Consider the following 24,878-nt stretch of genomic DNA (forward strand, 5'->3'; position numbering starts at 1 on the left):
ACAAAGCCGTTATTTACTTCTGTCGTCGATATTACACAACCCTTTTAGTCTGAGAGAGTTTCTAGTTATTTACTAGGACGGAATATTTGACTTTGCGTACAATTTATGTCAATATAAATTACCGCTATATATTCGTACCACCTCGCTCATAGTAACCGCACCTCGATGTGTACGGAATCGAGGCCTCATCGAACGACCGCTATTCCAAGTACGAGAGGATAAATCTTACCCTTAACGTCTTGTATATTTACACATTAACATTTAAGAACGGCGTTGTGCCCAGAACTTGCCTATACATTATATGTATATACTATTCCATTTATTATATTAAGAAGACGTCGGTTAAACTTTAGCATCACTTAAGTTATTCACATAAATTTCGGTTCATCTATAAATTATATTATATTTTGGTGTACAGTGTAGGCCAAAGATATTTAAAAAGTTTTACATTAACATATATATATAATTACATTAAATTTATAAATATATATATAAATATATTAACATATATATAATTACATTACATTAATACACAGGCCGTAGACGGGCAGCAGCGTCTTGGGTGCGACAAAGCCACCCCTACGGTCACCAACCCGCCTGCCCAGCGTGGTGACTACGGGCAACATACATGAGTTCACACCCTTTTTGGCGTGAACTTGTGGAGGCCTATGTCCAGCAGTGGACTGTGATAGGCTGAAATGATGATGATGATGATGATGATAACATTAATATATTACAATATAGGATTCGGATATTTCAAAGTTTATTATGTTCGTTTATTGAACAACTGATTCGGTGGTTATTGAATTTGACGAAAAGGATCCGAACTGAGCAGAATACTGATCAATAACTTAATTTACAAAAGCTTTCTTTATGCAAATAAGGCTTGAACTCGCCTAAGGAAAGCAAACACGTAGTCTAGGACCGAATGTACCATCCTCCTCATGTATAGATTTACATATAAGGTTACAAAGCAAATAAAAGATGTACATTTAAATTTTTTGATTGAAACATTTTTTATCGTGATTTAATAAAAATGCCTAAGGCATCTTAATAATCCAAATATTAAATAAGAAAGAATATGTTAAATTTCAATAGCAATTTATTAGCTGGAAGCCACCGTCGAGTTTAACCTTAATATTGACAAAGATTAATAAAGGGAAAAATACAGATACGCTTAAAAGTCTGTTAAATATTTATGTTGGCTTTATATTTGACTTGAGAAAATACGATCGTTTCCATCTGAGATGCGTCGCTTTATTAGCGTGAGACATAAAACTTATTAATAATATCTTTCGAAGCTTCTTTTTTAAATCTAGAGGTGCACGAAAATCGGCTTTTTTCATATTAATGAAAATAAAACGTTTAATCAATTAATTAATTTGTGTCAAAGAGTGTTTTCTTATTTCTGTAATGAGCCGATGTCACAAATTATTTTGCCAACGTCATGTAGGATGGAAAAAATAGTGGATGTGAAAATATTTTCAATTAAGAATAAAAAATTGTAACATTTCTGGATTATTCCTTAACATACTAATAGGAAATAAATAATATGTTTATATCGAAAGTGGTAAGCTGCTGTAATTGATGACACGATTGACAGACACGAGTCAGCTGGCAGCAGACAGGCAATGCGTCTGATGAGAGATAGATGTCGCTGTAACTGGTTGTCTCGTAGAATATCGAAAATTAATACTTATTAGGTATAGAATTAACCCCAGCTAGGGGCAATTTATAATCTCAAATACAATTATTAAAAAAAAAAAAACATTTCATTCAATATTTATGTTATACATACGGTTTAATTAAGCAATTTAAAGCTATACGAAGTTCACAAAAACTTATAGTAAATAGAATCTATGCATACATTTTGGTATATATAATTTAAATAATTCAATTTTTTTAATGTTTCATACAAAATATTAAAATTTGAGAGCCTAAAACATATTTAGAGTTGATCTGTAAAGCTCTTGTCGAATGAGTGAGCGCCCGAGGGACGCGTGACGAGTGCTCAGGACCGTCGCCAGTGTTTATGTCTAGCGGGAGACTCGCTGGCTTTACATTTGCGTAGGTTTTCGTTGGCTAAAATATTTATGACTAATAATATTGTTAACTGATTTTTTGTCTTTTTTATTTTGTAAACAAAATTGTAATAATTTTTTTAACATTGTTAAGTACTGCTAAAATTATTCAAAAACCCGTTTTTGAATAATTTTTGCAATTAAAATTAGCTACAAATGTATTGTTCACAAGACTGCGTAAACGCGTAGAAAACGTATGAGAAAGGAGGTAGTCCAATATGGACACTGCTAATGCCGTCAAAGATCTACCGGCAAACTTCGAGCCCCGCAAAAAAAAACATGGTAGATATTCCATTTTTTGAATAATTTTAGCAATAAAAAAAAATGTTAATTAAAATTTTTATATTGTTAAGTATCATCACATAATCATCACAGCAGCCTTTCGCAGTCCACTACTGGACATAGGCCTCCACAAGATAGTTTTTAAGTATATTAACATTTTATTGATATTTTGATATTGGAAATTGGAAAAGGAAAGGAAAGTATCATAGGATCTAAAAAAAGGTTGTATTTTGTAAAATTATATGCACTTATCACCTTTGAACTTCATTTATTTTTTGGGTCACTAGTGTGATGGATACAAATATAATTGCAAACATACGTACAAACGGATCAATTATAAAATCTTTCAGTATTACAACAGTCGGCTAAAGTGTCAGGTATTATTTATGTATATACTAGCTGACCTGGCAAACTTCGTATCGCCTTATTTTTTTTCTTAAATATAATAATTACATATATCAAAACAAAATATACCCTATCTTTCAAGTTGGATCAAACTGCACACGGTGTGCAAATTTGATTAAAATCGGTTAAGTAGCTTAAGAGTTCATCGCGGACAAACATTGTGACACGAGATTTATATATATTAAGATGTTATTCATATACTTTATTTTGTGAAACATAAAATACGCATTATCTTTATTTTTACAAAAACTATATCTGATACTCGACTTTATATACTAAGGGTGGAGTTCACCGACTATCATTTAAACAATGTTTGAGTAATCAGCCGATGAATTCCTAAACATCGGTTATACACCCGGTCAAGTATTCACTGTTCACCACGAATATTTTAACCGTGGTTACTAAATCAGGCAATCACCATACGCTCAGAGTGAATGAACCACTAATGAACGAATGCTATAAGTCTACTCATTAGGGAAGTCACATAGTTTTATTTAGTCGACACGAGTTTTGGTGACATCTATAGTTAGTAGCATAAAATAAAACGCTTTCAACTTGAGAAGTTCGAAAACGCATTGGAAACTGTTACGTTAGAATGTAGTGTCCAATTTGGATAGGTAATAACCTCACGGCGATGTCATTGTCAAATATTTTTTATTATTATTTCTATGCACGTGCTTACATTCTCTGTGTTGATTATTATTTTGTTTTGTTGTTTAATTTTTAAATTACGGTTTACTTGAAAAATGGCAGCTTTAAAAAAGAGAACAAACAATTTTTCAAGTGATGAAAAGCGTATTTTAACGGAGTTAGTGTTAAAATACCAAAATGTAGTTGAAAATAAGCGCACCGATGCCACCACAAATTCCACTAAGTTGCAAGGGTGGATCCGTCTAGCAGAGGAGTTTAATACTATAAGCTCGTTTTGTCATAGAACCCATACAGTCTTAAAATGTTGCTGGGAAAATATTAAAAGGCAGACCAAAAAAGACCGAGCAGACAAGAAGAAAAAGCTATTTATGACTGGTATGTACAATAACAATTCACGTCTTATATTAGGTACCGACTTATCATTAAGGATATTACATATCATGCTTTTTTGTATGTTTGTGTATTGTAGGTGGTGGAAAACCGCCAACACCACCACCATCTAATACCGAGTCTACAATAGTTGAGGCTATATTAGGACCAGCACTAAAGGGAATCCCAAGTGATTTTGACACCGACAGTGCTACATTCAGTGTAAGTACTTAGTTTTATCCAATATTGTGTGTTCAAGTCTGATAATTTCCCACTATTTGAGTTCCCACATGATTGTCAGATTCTGTATATAAAATTGTTGTATTTTTTAATAATAAATAAATATCTTACAACATACACACACGGTAGTTTGTTCCTATGGTAAGCAACTTAATGCTTGTGTTACAAGTAATAGCCGACTGTTATAACTATATATTTTTTTTAATATATAAATATACATAGAAATAATACATATATAAATATATTAAAACAAATATTACACCCATTTTGACAAATAAATAATGTATTAACAGGAAATTATAGAAGTAAACACAACGGATCAGAATGAAAAAGTTCATGTAATAGAAGGCGACTCTGATTATGCAGACATATTAAAAGAGGATAATGTGAGTTGAAAATATATATAAGTTGTAATATTTTACTATTGTATTGTACTCACATGTTTTCAATTCTAACTTGTTTTTAAATTTTTCTTACAGGAAAACATTGCAAAGAGTTTATTGAAAGAAAAGAATGTAAGTTGACTCTAAGTTTATTAGAAATGAATCATCATACCATTATATACATACATACATTATATACATTATAGTACAGTAGTCTTTCATGCAGTGCCACTGCTAAAATAATAATAGCAACCAGATGAAGTCTAATTTTTGTTCATTTACTAATAATTAGAATTTGTGACAGTGATTAATTTTGGTATTTTTAACCGACTTCCAAAAAAGGAGGAGGTTCTCAATTCGACTGTATTTTTTTTTTTTTTTTTTTTTTTTTTTTTTTTTTTTTTTTTTTTTTTTTTTTATGTATGTTACATCAGAACTTTTGCCCGTGTGGACCGATTTCGACAAATTTTGTTTTAATCGAAAGGTCGTGTGTGCCAATTGGTCCCATTTAAATTTATTTGAGATCTAACAACTACTTTTCGAGTTATATCTAATAATGTGTTTTTACTTGACGCTTTTTTCGTCGACCTACGTTGTATTATACCGCATAACTTTCTACTGGATATACCGATTTTGATAGTTCTTTTTTTGTTGGAAAGGGTATATTCCTAGTTTGGTACCGTGATAAGGAAACTAGGATCTGATGATGGGATCCCAGAGGAATCGAGGGAAACTCTCGAAAATCCGTAATAACTTTTTACTGGGTGTACCGATTTTGATAATTTTTAATTTAATCGAAAGCTGATATTTGTCATGTGGTCACATATAAATTTTATTGAGATCTGATAACTACTTTTTGAGAAATCTTTGATAACGCGTAGTTACTTGACTATTTTTTCGTCGATCTACGTTGTATTACTCGTCGATGTAATTGAAGTCGGTTTTTTTTCGTTTGCGAGCAAACACAATTATTTGTGTGCAGGACAGTGATAATGATACCTGGAACTCATGGACTCCAAAGAATCTAAAAACACCAGTATCAAGTAATCTTAAAGTATCTAGACAAAGTGAAGAAAGCTACTTAAAAAGAAGAAGACCTAAAATTAATTGCTTGAGTGATGAATTGGTAAAAGAAAAAATTAAATTAATAAAAATATTACAAGAAAATGCTGAGAAGGAAGCCCAAATTAGATTGGCTATTTTGAAGGAACAATTAAAGCAAGAAGAAATAAAGACCCAAAAGGTTATGAATAGTTAGTTATTTTTTTAGGTGTTATACCTACATGTATATTGTATTGATAATAAAAATGTTCAGGGATAAGGACAAAAATTGTTTTATTTGTTGGTATTATATTTTATTTATTTGTTGTTACATAAATTACATACTTTTAAACAAGACTTTGGTAATAATTTGTTATTAATGATCTCCTGCTGGGATTTAAATCTCTAACATTATTATCTATGGAACGCTGTATTCTTCCCTGGTGTAATATTTCTTCCCATGGTGCTGGCAAGTCTAAACTCAGGTCGTCTAAAGGCATTTGATCTCCTCTCATTTGTAGGATGTTGTGTAATACACCAGTAGCTACTATAATAGGTGGCGCATTTTTCAAGTTTACCCTAATTCCTAGGGCTAACACTGGAAAGCGCCTTTTCCAAATTCCAAATAACCTCTCAACTGGGTTACGTGTCCTGATTTGGGATTCATTATATAAAGATTCTGCTGATGTAGAAACTCTATCTAATGGCATCATCAAATAATTTCTATTCATGTACCCACTGTCTGCAACAAGTACTGAATCACCATACATTCCCAATTCAAACATAGCATGTCTTCTAGATGCACTGAATATTCGTTCATCATGAGTACTTCCTGGCCACCTAACAACTAGGTCTGTTAATAACAATTGGGCATTACATATAGCTTGCACATTAATTGACATATAGCCTTTTCTATTTCTGAAGGTTTCTGCATGGCTTCCTCCTGGTGATATTATCTTTATATGAGTGCAATCCAATGCACCTACAACTTTTGGAAATCTGGCTATATTGTAAAATTCTAGTTGGGTTTTTCTAATATCTGTATCAGTATGTGGAAACTTGATGTAATCACGACTCAGGGAGGCTATTGCTGCAGTTACTCGGTGGATGACACGATTAGCTGTTGGTCGACTGACTCCAGAAAAATCACCCATGGTCAGTTGATGACATCCAGTTGCATAGTACCTCAAAGTCAATAGTAACTGATTTATAGGTGCCAGGGAATTATTCCTACAATAAAGTAAAAGATTAATTAAATATTTAAACATTTTAATATCTAAAATTGGAAATTTATGAGTAAATATTAAAAAACCGAATTTGTTCAATTATTTCCAACTATTTGTTAAATGCACACATTGCATTTTTTAATGACTAGCTTATGCGATATTGAACTTAAGACTTAATAACAAACAACATAATAAATATTATTCTATGTGAGGCTGTGAGTTGATAGAACTTACACACAATTTTACCCCTTTTTTAATAAAGGTTGTTTATAAATAATAGTGGTTACTTACTTATCGTTCGGGAATTCTAATTTATTTTCTATTAGTTGAAGTACGTTCAGTGCAGAAGGTTTTGACAAACGGAATCTAGTTTTAAATGATTCCTCATCGTATTCTTCGTAATAATTACGACGCATTTGAAATACTCTAGGTCGCCTTGTTTTGGTCTCTATATCTTCTAGATTTTCAAGAAGGCCTAAGTAGTGATCTTGATAGTTATCAATTAGTACATTGAAATTGAACACTGACTGCATGTTTATCTATTAACAAAAACTTTAAACTAATAACGTAATGTTGCAACTGTTGTAAAATCACAATCTGTTGAGCAGATGTCCGAATATGGCATTAATGGACGGTTAAACAATGCTGTAGAGCTCGGTTATAGTAATCAGCTGTTTAAGGGCTCTAAACACTGGTTAACGTATGGTGAACATTAAAAATGATTTAATCAGTTGTTTAAATGATAAACAGCCGTTTTAAAAGTCGGTGAACTCCACCCTAAGGGTGGAGTTCACCGACTATCATTTAACCAATGTTTGAGTAATCAGCCGATGAATTCCTAAACATTGGTTATGCACCCGGTAAAGTATTCACTGTTCACCACGAATATTTTAACCGTGGTTACTAAATCAGGCAATCACCATACGCTCAGAATGTTTGAACCACTAATGAATGAATGCTATAAGTCTACTCATTAGGGAAGTCACATAGTTTTATTTAGTCGACACGAGTTTTGGTGCCATCTATAGTTAGTAGCATAAAATAAAACGCTTTCAACTTGAGAAGTTCGTGAACGCATTGGAAACTGTTACGTTAGCATGTGGTGTCCAATTTGGATGGGTAATAACGGCACGGCGCTGTCATTGTCAATTTTTTTTATTATTTCTTTGCACGTGCTAACATTCTTTGTGTTGATTATTATTTTGTTCTGTTGTGAGTGTTTTATTTTAAATTACGGTTTACTTGAAAAATGGCAGCTTTAAAAAAGAGATTTTGACAAACGGAATCTAGTTTTAAATGAGGAATCATTGTATTCTTCGTAATAATTACGACGCATTTGAAACAGGTACTCTAGGTCTCCTTGTTTTGGTCTCTATATTTTCTAGATTTTCAAGAAGGCCTAAAGTCTTGATAGTTATCAATTAATACATTGAAATTGAAAACTGACTACGTGTTTATCTCTCATCAAAAACGTTCAACTAATAACGTAATGTTGCAACTGTTGTAAAGTCACAGCAGAATCTGTTGAGCAGATGTCCGAATATGGCATTAATGGACGGTTAAACAATGCCGTAGAGTTCGGTTATAGTAATCGGCTGTTTAAGGGCTGAAAACACTGGTTAACGTATGGTGAACAGTAAAAATGATTTAATCAGTTGTTTAACTGATAAACAGCCGTTTTAAAAGTCGGTGAACTCCGCCCTAAGGAGTTTACAAGCTCGAGTAAAATGAGGTAAACTAAACAGGAAATAACTTTGTTTTAGATCTTATCCCAACGACCTTTTTTTACGCTGGAAAATGGCTTTACGCACTAGCCCCGCTGCCCTTAGGCAACGGAAGTCCCCCTCCCGGCGTGAGGTGCAATGCCGGACTACCCACTAAAAACCAGCAGTGCTCTCATCGTCGTAGTGGGACGCCACGGGGTCACGTTAGTATGCTACCGCGACGCCCCGACAGCATCACAACGACCGACGAAATGCAATAAAAAATATATTACTTACAATAAAAAAAAATATTTTTAAAAATAACAAAACATTTTATTAGAAAATCGTATTCTTAAAGGTCATTTAAATAATCAGAGTTTTTTCCGAGCAGTCTAACAAAACGAACTTGTAAAACGTGACTCAATTATCATATTACAAAGGCCTAATTCGCATTTTAATTGAAATGTCTCTGAAGATTGAAATACAGAAAGCCACTTTTGTTTTATTTACTTTTTAGTCTAGATCGGTAAATATCTAAAGTAGGTTCCAATGTCTGGTTATTGTTGTGTAGATTTGAACCTTCAAATTTTCTGAATATTTTCAAATAATGATTAATGTTATTTTGTATAATATTAAATGCTTAAACAATCTATTAGATATTTCCAAGCTAAGACTAGAGATAGAAAAATATTACTGTATTGAGAAGTTTATAAGAATACGTCGTGAACTTTTCAGCCTGTAATGATCTACGACCCCTTCTTTCTTCTTCTTCTTCTGTAGGTAAATGGACGGAGCTTAATCCATCACGCAGCTCTACTGCGGGTTGTGGGATATATTTGCTACTATGAGTCACGATCATTATGAACTGTCTATGGGATAAAAGGTTTATGTGCTCTTCGACATACTGTTGGAAATCGAACCCGAAATAGTCAGATTAAGATTTTAGCTGCAAAAATGGTTCTGTAATTTGTACAGTCTATAAGATGACATCTGAGGGAAGGTCAATAAGGTAGGTAAGGTAATTTACGACGCTTTTTGCTGTTTATATAAGATATAGGTAGCTATAATAGTATGTCAGCACCAGCGATAGGCCACGATACGATGTACTTAAGTAGGATACCTTTGATACCTGGTTCTGCCAAAGCCATTATGACTTAAATTTTATATTTTGGATATACCCATGTCTTGCGATATCGTACGAAATTTAATTGCCTTCAATAGTCGGTTAGTTTTATAAGTATATCTGGATTTTCCCAATTATCATCGTCGTTCGATTTTTCAGATCGTAAAATTTTTATGAATACTTTGTGGTCATACTGAATAGAATTTTACCATCATACTTATACTATTCTGACTGCTTTTATTATAACGAGGCATTGTAATAATGAAACTGATATTCTGAAATGTATTTTCTACTAAACAGACGATAACGGTTACCTACAATGTTTTAGTTACTTTTCCAGTATAGGTCAAGTTTCACGTTGCTGTCGAGCGAATCAGAAAATTGTACTTCATTTTTACGAGAGAAATTCTTTTAACTTTGTTTTGCTGTCAGCTATATTATGTTCTTTATTAAAAATGTTACAAATTCTCGAAATTTTTCAGCTTTATAATATTAATATAGATTTAAACAAAAACATATTTATAGTACCGTGTACATATGTACTTATTTTATAATCTAAGTAGATCATGAAGGATTAACATATTTTATTTTAGAAGGTACCATTTACATAAAGGATGATGCTAGCACTTAAAAGGGTTTGAGAGGCATGTTAACTTTCCGTATGTCTAAAGAAAATATTTTAAATATTACTAGCTATCAGTCCCAGCTTCGCACGGGTGCAAATGCTATCAGTGTTTTTCTACTATATTATGCATTGACACATACCTACCTCTGAAATCACTCTATTTACTAAATAAAACCGCATCAAAATCCATTGCGTAGTTTTTAAGATCTAAGCATACAGACGCGGGAAACGATTTTGTTTTATACGATGATATTAGTACTGATATAGTACTTTAATAACATTTATGACTGTAAAAAAGTTTAGCCAAAACGTAACTATGATGAAAAAAAGTGATCATTCCATGCTTATTATTTAGTCATTTGTATGTATAAGGTTGAAGTTAACGCGGTGTTTTGATTTTATTGTCTTACATCAAACAATCATGTTGTTGCAAGTGCACATTAACAAGTTCAATGGTACTTTTACGATAATACATTAATTTTTAATGTAAATGTCTTTTTAAATAGAAATTTAAATATTGACTTAGTGAATGTATCTAAGATTTTATTTTTTGTGTTACCTACATTAGGAATCCAAAACATTTTTGATACGATATTCAAAAATGTTTAGTGAATGTAATTTTGTTATCTTAATACTCAGCAACGATTAATCGTTGCTGACAATTTGATAAGGTTTGTAATTTCTGTAAGTCAAATAAGATTAACTTACTACATGATATTTGTGTAAATAAGAAAGATTAATTACCTATAAGAGGAATGTATCTTAATCAATTAAATATTCTTAGTAACAAAATGCTAAAATATTTATGGTTGTTAATATTTTTCTTTCACGTCATGTTTATTTTTAAACATGTCTGTCTTGACGTGTTGTATGTATAACTATGGACATAATAATATTTCAATTAATCACAGTAAATTTCGTATAAAATGGATCCTTGACACGACATCTCAAACGGATATTTGATATCTTGCGATAGATGAGCACGAGAAAAAATATATTAAGAAGGCTGTGCGATGTGTAACTGATAACCGTTCAATATACTTACGCTAATCGCTCAAAAAAATTTTTTTAAATTTTACTAACGTATTTCGGCTAGTGATATGTACCTTTATTAGTGATGATTAATATAATTAATAATCTTAAAAAGTTTTTTTTTTTTTTAATAAAATAATAAGCCAAAAATAAATATGTCCGATTAATGTTTTGATGTTTCTATTTGTATTACGTTACATGCCTTGTATTTTATGTAAATGTGCAGTATAACAATACGCCTACTACTTAAATGTTCAACATAGAAATACACCATAGTTATACCCCTGTGAGGTTCCCATTCCGTGTCATTTTAAAAGAAAAAGGAGTTGACGTGTTACTCTCAAAGGGTTCAGAAGTCTTAGCTTGAGACCGAACAAACCATCCATCTGTCCGTTTACCCTCACTAACTTTGGGGCTTGAACTATACGATAAATTATTGTTCTTTTATATCTGTACTTATTTGTACGTATTGAAGAATGAAACGTTTTTGTACTTATACCCTCTTAACACGTTACCGCATACGAATATGGTCCCTTAAGTTTGGTATTTTTGTTTCTTGTGTAAAAGGGCGTGAAAAATAACCAAAAATAACCCATTTGACATATTTAAATCTTTTTGATACCAAAATATTGCTAATATAAACAGCTATTTCAATGACTAGCCTGTTGGCGCAGTTTATAGTGAAACTTGCGACCCGCTCCGGCTTTGCACGGTTGCAAAAACTACCATTCCTATACTATATTATGCATGTATTAAAAATATAAACCTCCCTATTCAATCACTATCTATTAAAAAAAACGCATCAAAATCCGTTGAGTAGTTTTAAAGTTTTAAACATACATAGGGACAGAGAAAGCGACTTTGTTTTATACTATGTAGTGAAGCTTACTTTCTGCTCCGAGGGTTGTGGGTTCGATTCCTACCCCAAGTCTGCATATAATACAAACATTTTTTTATATATGTACTATATATAAGTATGTTTATCGAAAAAAAATATATATAGCTATACCAGTCGGCTGTTGCCTATAACATAAGCATTAAGTTGTTTACTTTAGGAACAGACGACCGTGTGTGTATTGTGTAGATATTTATTTATTTATTATTTATTTCGGTAATAACCTCACTTTTTCATGTGCCAGCATGAAATTCCATATCAAAAAACGCTATATGATCATGGAGACACCACGGGATACACAGACTAGAAGGAGTAAAGGCGGAGAACCAATAATGTCTAAATAATAGTTTCCTTTCTTTTCTTGTTTTATCTTTTAGAATCGAAACATAGCCATTATTCATTGTTTTAGGCTATTTATTAAGGCCAAGATTTTATATAAGGTCATACTTCGTACTCACTTTGGTCTAATGCTTTTGACAATGACATAATAACTCGATTTTCCAATTGAAATTATATCAGAGTCATCAAGGTCCTTCTCTACAATGGAGCTGGAAACTTTGTTGAGATGTCCATAAATAATTACAACTGTCATTTAGTCGTCCACTTAAATTATCGAAGTTAGTCAGCCATGCCTTTCAAGTAGCTGATATTTGTTAGTAGTTCGGCGTTGTTAAGACGAATACTTTATAATATTATGTAGGTTCTATATATCAAAAATAAATCATTTTTTCGGATATAATCATATGAACGGAACTGAAATAGTCTGTTACTGTTCCATAGGTGGTCAAAATGATTTTTTGAAAATCCAATACAACAGAAAAATAGTCAACCGACTAAAGTTTCGCTGATTATTATTAATGTATGATTATAGTATAAGATGGTGAAATAATAATAACAGTTTTAATGTGTCATAAAAACAATTGTATTGCATTTCAAAATGTTATATGTTCATGTAACTATCAAACCTAACAGTTATGATCTAAATACTGTATAGTGTCTAATACTAATGAATAATTCAAACTGAAATAGTCTTTGTGTGTGTAAAGCGTAGTCTTAAATGTAATATTATCTTTAATAAGGTAATATTATCTATCATTGAAGAACAAAATCATTTATATGTGTACTAGCTGACCCCGCAAACTTTGTTTTGACATATATGTTATTAATCCCTTTAACCCCCCCCCTTGTAAACCTTATAATTTTGGCAAAATCTTTTAACCGTCAATTTTAGTTAATATAGGTATGTGACTGTATTTAATAAATAAGGCGATACGCGTTAATTAGCTGAGTCAGAATTGTTTGACAGTTACATACAAATTAATGTTTATTAAGACCACTTTTTGAAACATTCGTATCCTATTAAACGCTCAAAAATAAACTTAATTCAATAAACTATTACAAAAAGGTACTATTATTTACTATTTATTGCAACAAAATTATGCAGTAGGCCTATGCGTTTGTGAATCCGTGACAAAGAAAATACTGCATATGAAATCAGTTGGTTAATAGAAAATTCCCTATGTGAGATAATCAGTTCCACGGTTTTATTAAAATGTTTATTATCGTAAGTATCGTGTGTGTAGTAATCGTCAATAATTTATAATGATTTTTGTTGATGACAAAAACAGTTTATCGAGGTACTGCAGTCTTGCGATAATCCAATTAAACCTTCAACATTAAAATTTGCCTTGATCAATGCTATTATATATATCATAGTCATATACATCATAGGCTTTTATTTCGAAAATATTATTCGTTGATTGTTCAAATCAAACCTCCTTGATTTTCACGCAATTTGTTTTGTGGTATATATATAGTTACACTAATTCTGCCAACCCACTGTGGAGCAGTGTGGTGGATTAAGCTCCCACCCTTCTCCTACATGGATAAAGAGGCCTATAGGCATAGCAGTGGGATGTAACAGGTTGAATCGTGATACACTAATTTATTCACTTTCTTTAATTATAGATCAAATTTATATGTTATATATGGAATAATAATATATGGAATAACAATCGTCAGTGGTGTTTTTGTTAAAATAGAGTATTTTCTGTATGCTGTTTCATTTATGTAGGCTGTAGGCTTTATCTTTTTAATATATTTTATGAAATCAAGTCCTTAAAAATCGACTTTTCAAAATTCCGGCATGAATAAATCCATGAATACTTTTAAGGCAACGCTATTTTATTACTACAATACCTACATTCTTTTGTCTTTTATACATCGTTACGTACGATCGTTACATTATGATTACATTTTCATATATATGACTTCTCTACAGAATTTTCTTTCCGAATCAGTGATAGCTTCACTTATAACTTTATTTATTTAATTAGGTATTATTTTTATTTATAAAATGATCATTCTTTCTTTTATTTTCTATATGAATAAAGTAATTTTAGATTCTAGATTTTGATATTTTTTTCTACAAAATGTGGGAATCAGAGTTGGTTTAGTCTCTTTGTTAAATAGACAAGGTCAACGTGTAAGGTATTAGAAAGGACAATATTTACTAAGGTTTATTCAGGCAGAATAAATAAGGTTGAATGGTAATATCAACTAGAAAGTTGTATTCTATTTATATATAGTTTTGTGTAATGCACTATTTTTAAGAGATTTTATACAAAAAGGATGTTATATAGGGAATTACTTTAATGTTTTTTGATGATACTTTCGTCAACTGTACATTTTGTTGCACAACATTAATATTTTATTTATAAGTCACTTCTTTTCTTTTGTTTCCAACAAGAAAAATCTTGATTTTTTTAAAGTTGGATACTACTTTGATAACAGATCTTCACACACCTGGTGTCGTCTCGACAAGATGTTCGATGAAGGCCATCACTCAATAAAAATTAGTAGTTTGACAAATTTTGTTTCGAAAAATATTAGTAATATTGTGGTATTTCTAAATAATTTGTTATAATGATTACATAAATGTTTCATAATACATGTAATCTTTTCGTGAAAGGTTTATCACTAATTATTGTACATCTTTACGCTTTTAAATTAAGTTTATGGTATGGTTATTGTATGGTCAGTATTAGATACGAGTATTACTTATAAGTGTACTCAGTTATATCTGACACGTAGAAGAAATTTTTCATTTAAGTCACGTTCACGTTTTAGTATTTGTGATATAAGTTGACGTATATATAATAATCGCAAATGTAGTATTAGCGTAAATGGCAAAAGTTTGATGCAAGGCCTAATTAATACTTATTTTTGACATTACTTTGTACGTGAACGTTCCTATTTAATATCGAACATAAGATCGTTACGTTGACTATTCATCAGTTAATGTTTTACTTATTGAAATCTTGTATTGATAATAAATCATATTAATCTGTTTTCTTAAACTTACTGTATTAGATTTTATTTATTTCAGATATGTTTGTTCGTTTATTTATAAGACAAAAAACAAACACAATTATAACATTTAAACATAAATCTATAGTAATATAATAAAGCTAAAGAGTTTTTTTGTTTGTTTGCTTTAACGCGCTAATCTCAAGAACTGCTGGTCCGATTTGGAAAATTCTTTAAGTATTAGAAAGCCCATTTATCGACTATATATCATCATGTCAAGACCGATACGAGCGAAGCACCGATGAACAATGTTTCAAAATCTTTTTTGAAGTGAAACTTTAGTCTCATGAGGGTAAAATATTTACGGATGAAACGGCAACGTCCTATGGAAAAAAACTCATAAAACATGAACAAATACAGATCAAATTCTCATACCGAGTAATGAGAGCATTAGAGATCTCGTGGACTCTCATAACTATCGTTTTGATGAAACGACAACGTTGTTGTCGATGGCGCTGGAACGGAAATCTAAAGCTTTAGATTTATATAAATATAAACGAAACCTAAAAATTATTTTGCCTGTATATGTACTTTGTACGCACGCACTTTTTTCCTTTGAGGAATTCCGCTGCATATGCTGCGTAAACAGTTTAAGTGGGGGTTAATGGTAGCGTTAGCTCAAAGCTTATCATGAAGTCACTGAAAAAAGTCCATGACACTATGTTCTATAGAGTTCTATTATTACATTTAAATATATTTTCATTTTAATATACGTATAAAATAAAAGGGCCGTGATTTGTAAACATACAACCTAAAAAATATATATATTTTCATTATCCTTTTTCGAAATGAAATAAAATTGTTCAATTGGCTCGTTTCTTGTCATCAATATTTTTTGCTTATTACTTTATATCATAGCTATTTATAGCTGCCTTAATAAAAAGGCTATCTGAAGAAATATAAATATTCATATCGGAATGGTATAATCATTTCCGCGAAGAGCGCGTTCAGAGTAAAGGAAAACTGTAACTCAATATAACTTTTTTTTCAAAAATACATTTGTATACTGATCATTTACTGTAAAAGGAATAAAAATGATATTGTTTTTACGGTATAATTTCTCAACGTGAATTGAAGATTTTTTTATTTTTCTTTAAATATTATTCTATTTCATTTACTAACGGTTCAAAAAACCGCTTTATTTTCATAATTTAAATCCAAACCTGAAGTTCCTGCGATATTGACGGCGGCTACCGCGACTATTTAATAAGAGATGTTACGAAAGTGGTCTCTATATTTAGAGTGCTTTGGTATACGTCGTACGTATCCATTGTACAATACATTCAATCAATAAAAAGAAAAAATGTTTTGTTATTTTCGGAATTAATTAATTTTGTTTCCCGAGGTGACTTTAAGGTAAGTGGGGTTAATTTTCTTCCTAACCTTTACAATAATCACTGCTTACTCCTTGATGTAGTGAAAACTCCTATAGTTTAGGCAAATTAATTTAATAACTGATACTTATTTCAGTTTTTATTTTTTATAATGCTGAGAGCATATAAAATCAATAGAATATCGACACTATAATAAGAAAAAAAAAGTTTGTTTGTCTTATCGGAACACTTTCACGCATTACTTGATCGATGTGAAATTTAGCACGAGGAAAACTTTTTATACAAAAATAGACATATGCGAAAAGTAATGCATTTTCTAGATAAACAAAATTGGTACTTTCATCTATAAAATCCGAAACCAAATATATATTTATTTTGGTAAACAGTAAAAGCTTAACTTTTTACCAAGTTAATAATTAGGTAATCTAAGTAAAATTACATTTCTGGTGTAGTAGTATAATGCAAGATAGTAATTCAAGCATTTATATGTACAAACAATCTCTTAGCCTTACTTACTAGCCTCTTAGCTTAATACAGTATATAAAACAATAATCAGTCTCCTGGAAAATGCTCGTACTCCTAAACTTGTCTGAACTAATATAAAGAGTGAATACTTTCGTATATCATAGTATAATATCATAATACTTCACATGGTACTCAAAGTTGTGTGTTTCAAACAACCACAACTTTTACAACAATAACACCGAGCTCCGTGACCACTCTATTGTGCTTAATTAAATTCTGCTCTACGAGGAATTAAGTATTTTGAGCTTAATACTAACAAACTGTTTTGAAACTCGATGATGCCTATGAGATAATTGTCAAATTGGATGAAAGTTAAAGTGACTAAGCATATTATAACAGGAAGTTAAATAGCCTTAAACTTTTTTTAATTGTATTTATCAAAGCCGTATTCATCATCTCTTAAAAGTTATTTAACAAGGCTAATAAACCAACTTAGCCATTTTTATGATGTGCTTAGAATGCTATCTGTGACAGACAATCTGTCGTTAAAAAATTCAGTATAATGTTTATTTAGTACAATGAGTGTACATGTTTGATATTTCGTTTTAAAAGATTGAAAAGTTCTTTGTAGTCAGTGAATAGAAAACGTAATTGTGACCGCTGCTTCTCAGGGAATGTAAAAAAGAAAAAAATTTCCTCGGTATCAAAGACTCGTTCGTGGCTTGGTGTCAATTACAAGCGAAAATTCTTTTATCGTTGTCATTTCGCTTTGCTGTTGTCACAGCTCGCCTTACCTGCGCGTCCGAACTGAATTTAACGATTATTATTCATTATTACCAACGATACAATTAATAAGAACTTCAAAGAGAATTTAGCAGTTTTAGTAATTGTGGTCATGTTTGTATATTTCCTTAAATCTTGAGAATAACTGACTGAATTCTTAACAAATGATGTATAGTTTAAAATGTACTTCAAAAGTGACAGTGACATTTAAAAAATAAAAGACAAGAAATATAAGTCTTTCTACAGAGCCTTATACGATTTAAAAGCCGAATAAAAATAATGGAATTTTGTTACTTTAAAAGCGAGCGGTATCGAGCCTGCGATCATTAGCGCAACAACTAATGAACTGTGAATATTGCCACTGCTCGTCGTCAAAATTTGGTACATAATTTTGATAATATGTAGTAGACAGTAGGGGGTCAAAGGCTATGTAAATACGATTTAGAAGAGATGTCGTACGTAGTTGATTCATACTTTCATGAGATATATCGCTTCTGTTCGCGTGTTTATTATACGGTGACAAATGTGCATGTGCCGGCGAATCGACAACAACCGCTTGGTTACATAACCTTTACTCTTTTCCAATTCTCTGCAGAATCTACATTCAAAATCGGTGGTAGCTTTACTTTTACAAAAATAATATAAACTTTTAAAATTTTAATTTGTAAAATGTCGATTCGAAGGTGCTCATGGGGCCTATTTGAATATGATTTTTAATTTTATTTTTAATTTTTGAAGGAAATAATATATGATTCGTAATTAACAAACAAATGTTCGAATATATAGAGATTGGGTATCCGAAATGTATGTAATTATGTTAATTATACTACACATTTGCGTATTTATCTATCTGTGAATTTGGAAAATGCTTTAATAATTATGCAAATTTTATCAAAAATATTTTTAAAAAATTATGAAAGAATTAATAGTCAGAAGTTAAAGATTTAATATGAATGTGTAAATACATATGATATCATTGATTTAATATCGTAACTCTTAAGAAATAATTCGGTCGATCTTTCCTATTTTTGATTTATGTCGGAAACTCCTCAGAAGATCGACACTAAACTATTCAAGTTTCGCAATAAACCGACCAAAATAAAAGAGTAAGAACGTTACAGAACTTATTTCTAAAGAATGACGAAAGAAACCAGCATACTAAACAAATTTAATTTGAAATACATGACAATTCATCGTTATCATTCAAATAGTTTTGATATCGTGCTAATGAATAAAGCCCTACGCTTGTCTTATTGCGAAATAGTAACATTATTTTTATTTTACTTGTATAATTAAATTTAGTAGGACCAAGTTATTTGTACTTATTTTAAATTTTCAAATTAATTCAATGTGCTTTTGCAATATTTAACACATTAAATAAATTTGTGCTAACTTTAACTCAAAGCTAGCAATGTACATTTTACAATCAAGCAAGGTTCTTTAACCACGCTTGTGAGATCCTTGCCTCGAAGAGTTGTAACTGTTAATATTCTTTTACTGTGCAACTGATGGTGAACGTTGTTGAATGTGTTTCAAATGTAGTGATTTTGTACATGAAATGTTGCAAAAGAAGTGTTTAGTTATTGAATTTGCAGTTAAAAACGCTTTGTCGACGAGATAACCACTGTTATTGACTCTCTGTTTATGAAATACCTTATATAGTACAACATACAACGAAAAAAAATTGTTAAACAGACTACTTGAAAGGTAATTTTGTATGCGTATTGGTAACAGTATCGTGCAACTAACTACACACCTCAGTTTTTTACATCTTCCAGTTTAAATCGAGCAGTACCAAAGGGTCTCTCCTGAACAGTAGCGTGCGCAATTCATACTAATAAAAATATCAGTACCTTGTTCAAGATATCTAGAAATGTTGTATACCTATATTTCTTATAATACTATTAATAAAATCTCATTATTTTATTTGACTCAACTCATTAAGAAATAAAGGATATCAAAGAACATAAACAAGTAAAAAAAGTCGATCTTCATTAACAATTGAGTCATAGTAACTTCTACTGACCTTTTCAACTGAATTTTCCGTGGTGATCGTCATTACTTTTTCCGGTACATTGTCCCTGTCATGTAATGAAAGCGCTTTGTGAAGAACGAAGCACGAGAACGAGAGCATTGACCGAAGCGAGTATTTTTTGTTTAGGTTTAATGGGGTTACGTCTATTTGAGTTAATCGTACGAAGTTGGTTTTTGGAGAGAAAAAAAAGAAAAATTAGATAAAGATATATGTCTAATTAAGAAACTTTGATTATCATATAAATGGGTATAATTTAAAGAAAGTAAAACAAACAAAAGACATAGACATAAAAGGTGATTCAAAAATGATTTTTATCACGCATACTGACAAACTCATAAGTAGGTCTTTAATTAATCTTAAATTCATCAAGAGATAACCAAAATATATTTGAAGAATTCAAGTCATTAATCACTTTATATAACTCATTTGTAAGAAGAAATTTAGAATACTGTTATTTTGTGTGGAATCCTTTTTACTAAATTCATAAAGACAGATTAGAGAGAGAGAGTACAGAAAAATTAAATACAATAATCAAAATAGTTTGAAAAAATATGGTGATTTGTTGAATTTTTATATGGGTATACTGGAAAGTCGCAGAAGCATGATAATTTTATTTATGTTTTTTACTCTTGTACGATCGATCTCTTTTAAGTTGCATCTAAAATAAAAATAACACACATATGTATGTCTAAAATGACATAAATATATATTTTGGAAGATAATGGGGTAATGCGAGCTACGTCGGGTAATGAGAGCTACTTACGTCGGAAAATGAGAGTCACGCTAAGTTCCCATATCCGCTGTCAATCATTTTGACGAATTATAATAATACTAGCTGACCTGGCGAACTTCGTATCACCTTATTTTTTTCTGAAATATAATAATAACATAATATATCAAAATAAAATATAGCCTATCTTTTAAGTTGGATCAAACTGCACACGGTGTGCAAATTTGACTAAAATCGGTTAAGTAGTTTAGGAGTCCATTGAGGACAAACATTGTGACACGAGATTTATATATATTAAGATAAACATTTGATTTGACTTTGTAATTGAAACTAACCTAGAATCCTAGAACCTACTATTAATAAAATAATACAACTTCATGATTGACACCTTGACGCTGGCAATCTATAGTTTTTTATAAGCGTAAACTAATGAATCGCGTACTCCGGGTTAAGCTTCTCGATGGTTGACGTAAACGGCCAAGAGCAAATGTGCATACATTCCGTGAAATCACTATTGCTCCCAGTACCCGATGGATATCGTTAACGGGCATTCTCCTACGTTGTTGTATTGAATATCTTAAAATTGAAATTTACTCGTACAAATAAATTAATTGTTATTATAATACACGCCTTTTTTATCATATCACAATGCATAAAATAAAATACAATTAAGTGTGTGAATACTCCTTTTTAGTAATTAACTGTTTAACAAATAAATGAAAAGAGCCATAAAAATATATCTTTTAGCTTCTGAATTAAACTTTAAGTTCAAGTTTTTTTTTCAAGTTTTGTAATTGACGAAAGTAATACACTTAATATGATATCACTTCGGGAAACGTTTACTTTCTCTTTTTGAACGACCATCGAAGAGCTGAGTAATGTTGATATTAATAATTTACCGAATATTTAAATGAGTTTCGCGACACACTGTTAAATTTTTGTAAAAATATTTCATAAATGAAAATTAAAATCTGACTATCATTTTTCGTATATCTTGCAGGTATTTAATAAAGGAAAATGAATGAAATTTTTGTTGCATAATAATATTGTTCTTGAGAGAAACATATAACAAAATTAAGTCCAAGAGTTATTTTTTTAGTAGTGATACTATCGAATGGCACTAAGATCTCAATTACAGAGTTCATAAAAAAAATATCGACATGCTTGGTCGTAACAATTAAATCTTCAATAATTTTGTGATGTAATTTTTGTTTTATGAACATGGCTGATGAAGAGAAATAATTGTTTAAGTGGAACTTTACTTGATCATTTATATATATTGTCAAAAGTTTTGGGTTTTATTAAGCGAGACAACGATATACGAAATAAAAATTAAAAAAATAAAACATGGCAAAGAAATAAAGTTATTCTCATTCATTTATGGTGAGATTATTTTTATATTGAATCATTTATTTGTGTTGCTACATATTGCTACTAATGTACTACATTCTGTTATATTCAATAAAATTCTATAAAACAACCCACATTTGATGCGCGCCACATCTGTGTGTTCAGAACAGGATTGCTTGAATCTAAAAAGATGTTTGTAGATTTATTCGCTGAGAAAGTTTATTTTATTTAAGTTTATGAAAATCACTACCTATTTGTTTGAATATAAATGTTTATGATATGACATATAGTTCGCCATTACATTGCTTTTTTGAGATTAAACTAGAACATTAGTAATTGAACGAGGGAATCAAGGAGCGGTTATTTTAGTTTAATTTAGGCATCTATATACGAGTGTTACAAAAATATAAAATATTTGTAAGCGTCTTTGTTATTATTTATTCATATTATTAGTATTAAGGTAAATACCTATTTAGTATGAAAAATTTAAATTTATCCCCATCACTCCATACATTATGCTCCTCTAACTCCAATTAACTATTATGTAACCGAGCTCAGACGTCGACACCTCCGCGAACGTGCGTAACGAACGTAATTTATTTCTCCGAAATATTCATACTCTGTGATTAATATATCTTAATTACAGACAAAAATGTCAACGAGATGTTTAATCACAGCTTGAAGTTGATTAAGTAATATTAAGGTATAATGATGAACGTCAAGTTCAGTTGAGTTCTTTCAAAAATATATATCTAATACATTTAAAAGCAATTTCATTAAATATCAATTCTGGAATATATTTATCTTTAGATATTTTTGTAATTTTAAAGATACGTTCATTACGTGAAATGTTCTTGGTTGTGTCTTCATCAGTATTTCATAAGATCATATTACACGTAACTTTTAATTAGTAATTTGATATAAAATATAAATGTCACCTTAGTGTACAAAAATCAAATTTATTTATTATAATTATTATATCCTTACCCATTACTTTACCTATACTTTATTACCCATTACCCTGTGCTGTGTGGCTACGGCACCAAAGAAGAATATAGCCACCCCCACTTTTCTCGTGGGTGACGTAAGAGACGACTAAGGGATAACAAGGTTCCACTACCACCTTGGAACTTAAGAAGCCGACCGATGGCGGGATAACCATCTAACCGCTGGCTTTGAAACACACAGGCCGAAGACGAGCAGCAGCGTCTTAGGTGCGAAAAACCCTGCCCTGCGGTCACCAACCCGCCTGCCCAGCGTGGTGACTGTGGGCAACACACATGAGTTCACGCATTTTTGGCGCGAACTTGTGGAGGCCTATGTCCAGCAGTGGACTGCAATAGGCTGGAATGATGATGATGATGATCCTTCCCCATAATTATTATATCCTTTATTTTAATGTTAATGCTGTTTGTTTTAAAGTAGGTACATCATTATTAATAAGTCCATCAATCATACGCCTGTCTTCGATCACCCATAGAATATCACGATGATGCTGACGTAAATCAAACAACCTAACCCATACCTACGCCATGAGTTATAATAGTAAATAACATGCTTCATAGTAACACAATACGTTCAATATTGTTCCTGATGTTCATGTTGTTTCTTGATCTTTATTCGTCTTCATACGAATACCGTAATGACAACAGACTGAATTATGACAATAGGAATGTTAATATTTGAGTTATTTGATTATTATATGATGTAAGTTTCGGGGATGTCCCTTCCAAGATACTCTCCATCTCTCTCGAGAGAGATCGTCTGATGTACTTTTCGAGGATATAATTTCATTATTATATCCTCAAAAGCGTTTTTAATTAACCATTAAAAACATACTCATACTTATATTAGGTAGCATTTGTGACTTAATTAATTTAAAAACGTAGTGACACAAATAACAATTAGGACAAAAACTGATTAACAACTTTATTCACAACTCATTTATCGTGTAAAATAAACAAGTTGTTCGTAACTATCGACGCGCAGGCGACGAGGGCGGGCGAGCTTGGCAACTTGCGGCTTACAGTTAGCGTATTCTAGTCTTGTACGTTGTTTAGGCGTTTTCTTAAGATTGAAATGACATTTTTTTCTTGAGTTCTTGTTCTATTTCACATTACGAATAAACTGATTACTATTTGCCATTCCTTAATAAAATATTCATTCCATCTTTAGATAAGTCGTATTTCATAAGTTGTTGTTTATTTTTCGTTCAGTCTGTATACAAACAAACAGATAAAATTAAGAAAATTAGTTCATTACGACTTTAACTATAGAATACATTCTATAATTTTTATTACAAAATATTTTATTTCACAAAACTGGACCTGTTTAAGTTTGTTATAAGTAGATAGAAACAAGCGTTTATTATAACTTTTTCAATTAAATAATTATCAGACTACGTTCAACTTTCAGAAATCATGTAGATATTATAAAATAACATCAAATATATAAATAAATAAAAAACAACAGACTAATAAAATTTTAACCTAGTAATTATTGTATTTAATAAGTGATAACTCTCATAATCTACGGGGGACTTAGAAGATGCTTATATTATTTGACCACCATTAGAGTGATTAAAGTTATGTTTAACAACCAAGTCATATCGGTCGATGGTACCCTTCTATAATGATTTTAGTAATAATTGAACCTTACAAAGTACAATTTTTTTTATATTGAATGAAAATGTTACATTCTATTACAAAGATGATGCGAAATTTCAATAAATTATTGAAGAAAATTGCTGAAATAAA

The 24,878-nt window shown here is 30.9% G+C and overlaps 2 protein-coding genes across 2 annotated transcripts; one reads left to right on the top strand and one right to left on the bottom strand.

Annotated features, from left to right (window-relative positions):
- Window positions 1-3,473: 3,473 nt before the first annotated feature.
- On the top strand, window positions 3,474-5,735 carry LOC123657907. Its single transcript, XM_045593396.1, has 5 exons — window positions 3,474-3,794; window positions 3,889-4,010; window positions 4,322-4,414; window positions 4,508-4,543; window positions 5,394-5,735. Exons 1-5 carry the CDS (start codon window positions 3,515-3,517, stop codon window positions 5,667-5,669), a joined length of 807 nt encoding a protein of 268 aa, XP_045449352.1. The 5' UTR covers window positions 3,474-3,514; the 3' UTR covers window positions 5,670-5,735.
- A 64-nt stretch (window positions 5,736-5,799) lies between these two features.
- LOC123657618 (putative nuclease HARBI1) lies at window positions 5,800-7,451 on the bottom strand. The gene is made up of 2 exons (XM_045593140.1): window positions 6,970-7,451; window positions 5,800-6,682 (listed from the first exon to the last, which is right to left on the bottom strand). The coding sequence occupies exons 1-2, from the start codon at window positions 7,209-7,211 to the stop codon at window positions 5,800-5,802; spliced, it is 1,125 nt and encodes a 374-aa protein (XP_045449096.1). The 5' UTR covers window positions 7,212-7,451.
- Window positions 7,452-24,878: the final 17,427 nt, after the last annotated feature.

The sequence above is a fragment of the Melitaea cinxia genome, chromosome 11 (genome assembly GCF_905220565.1).
Source record: "Melitaea cinxia chromosome 11, ilMelCinx1.1, whole genome shotgun sequence".
NCBI classification, from domain to species: domain Eukaryota; kingdom Metazoa; phylum Arthropoda; class Insecta; order Lepidoptera; family Nymphalidae; genus Melitaea; species Melitaea cinxia.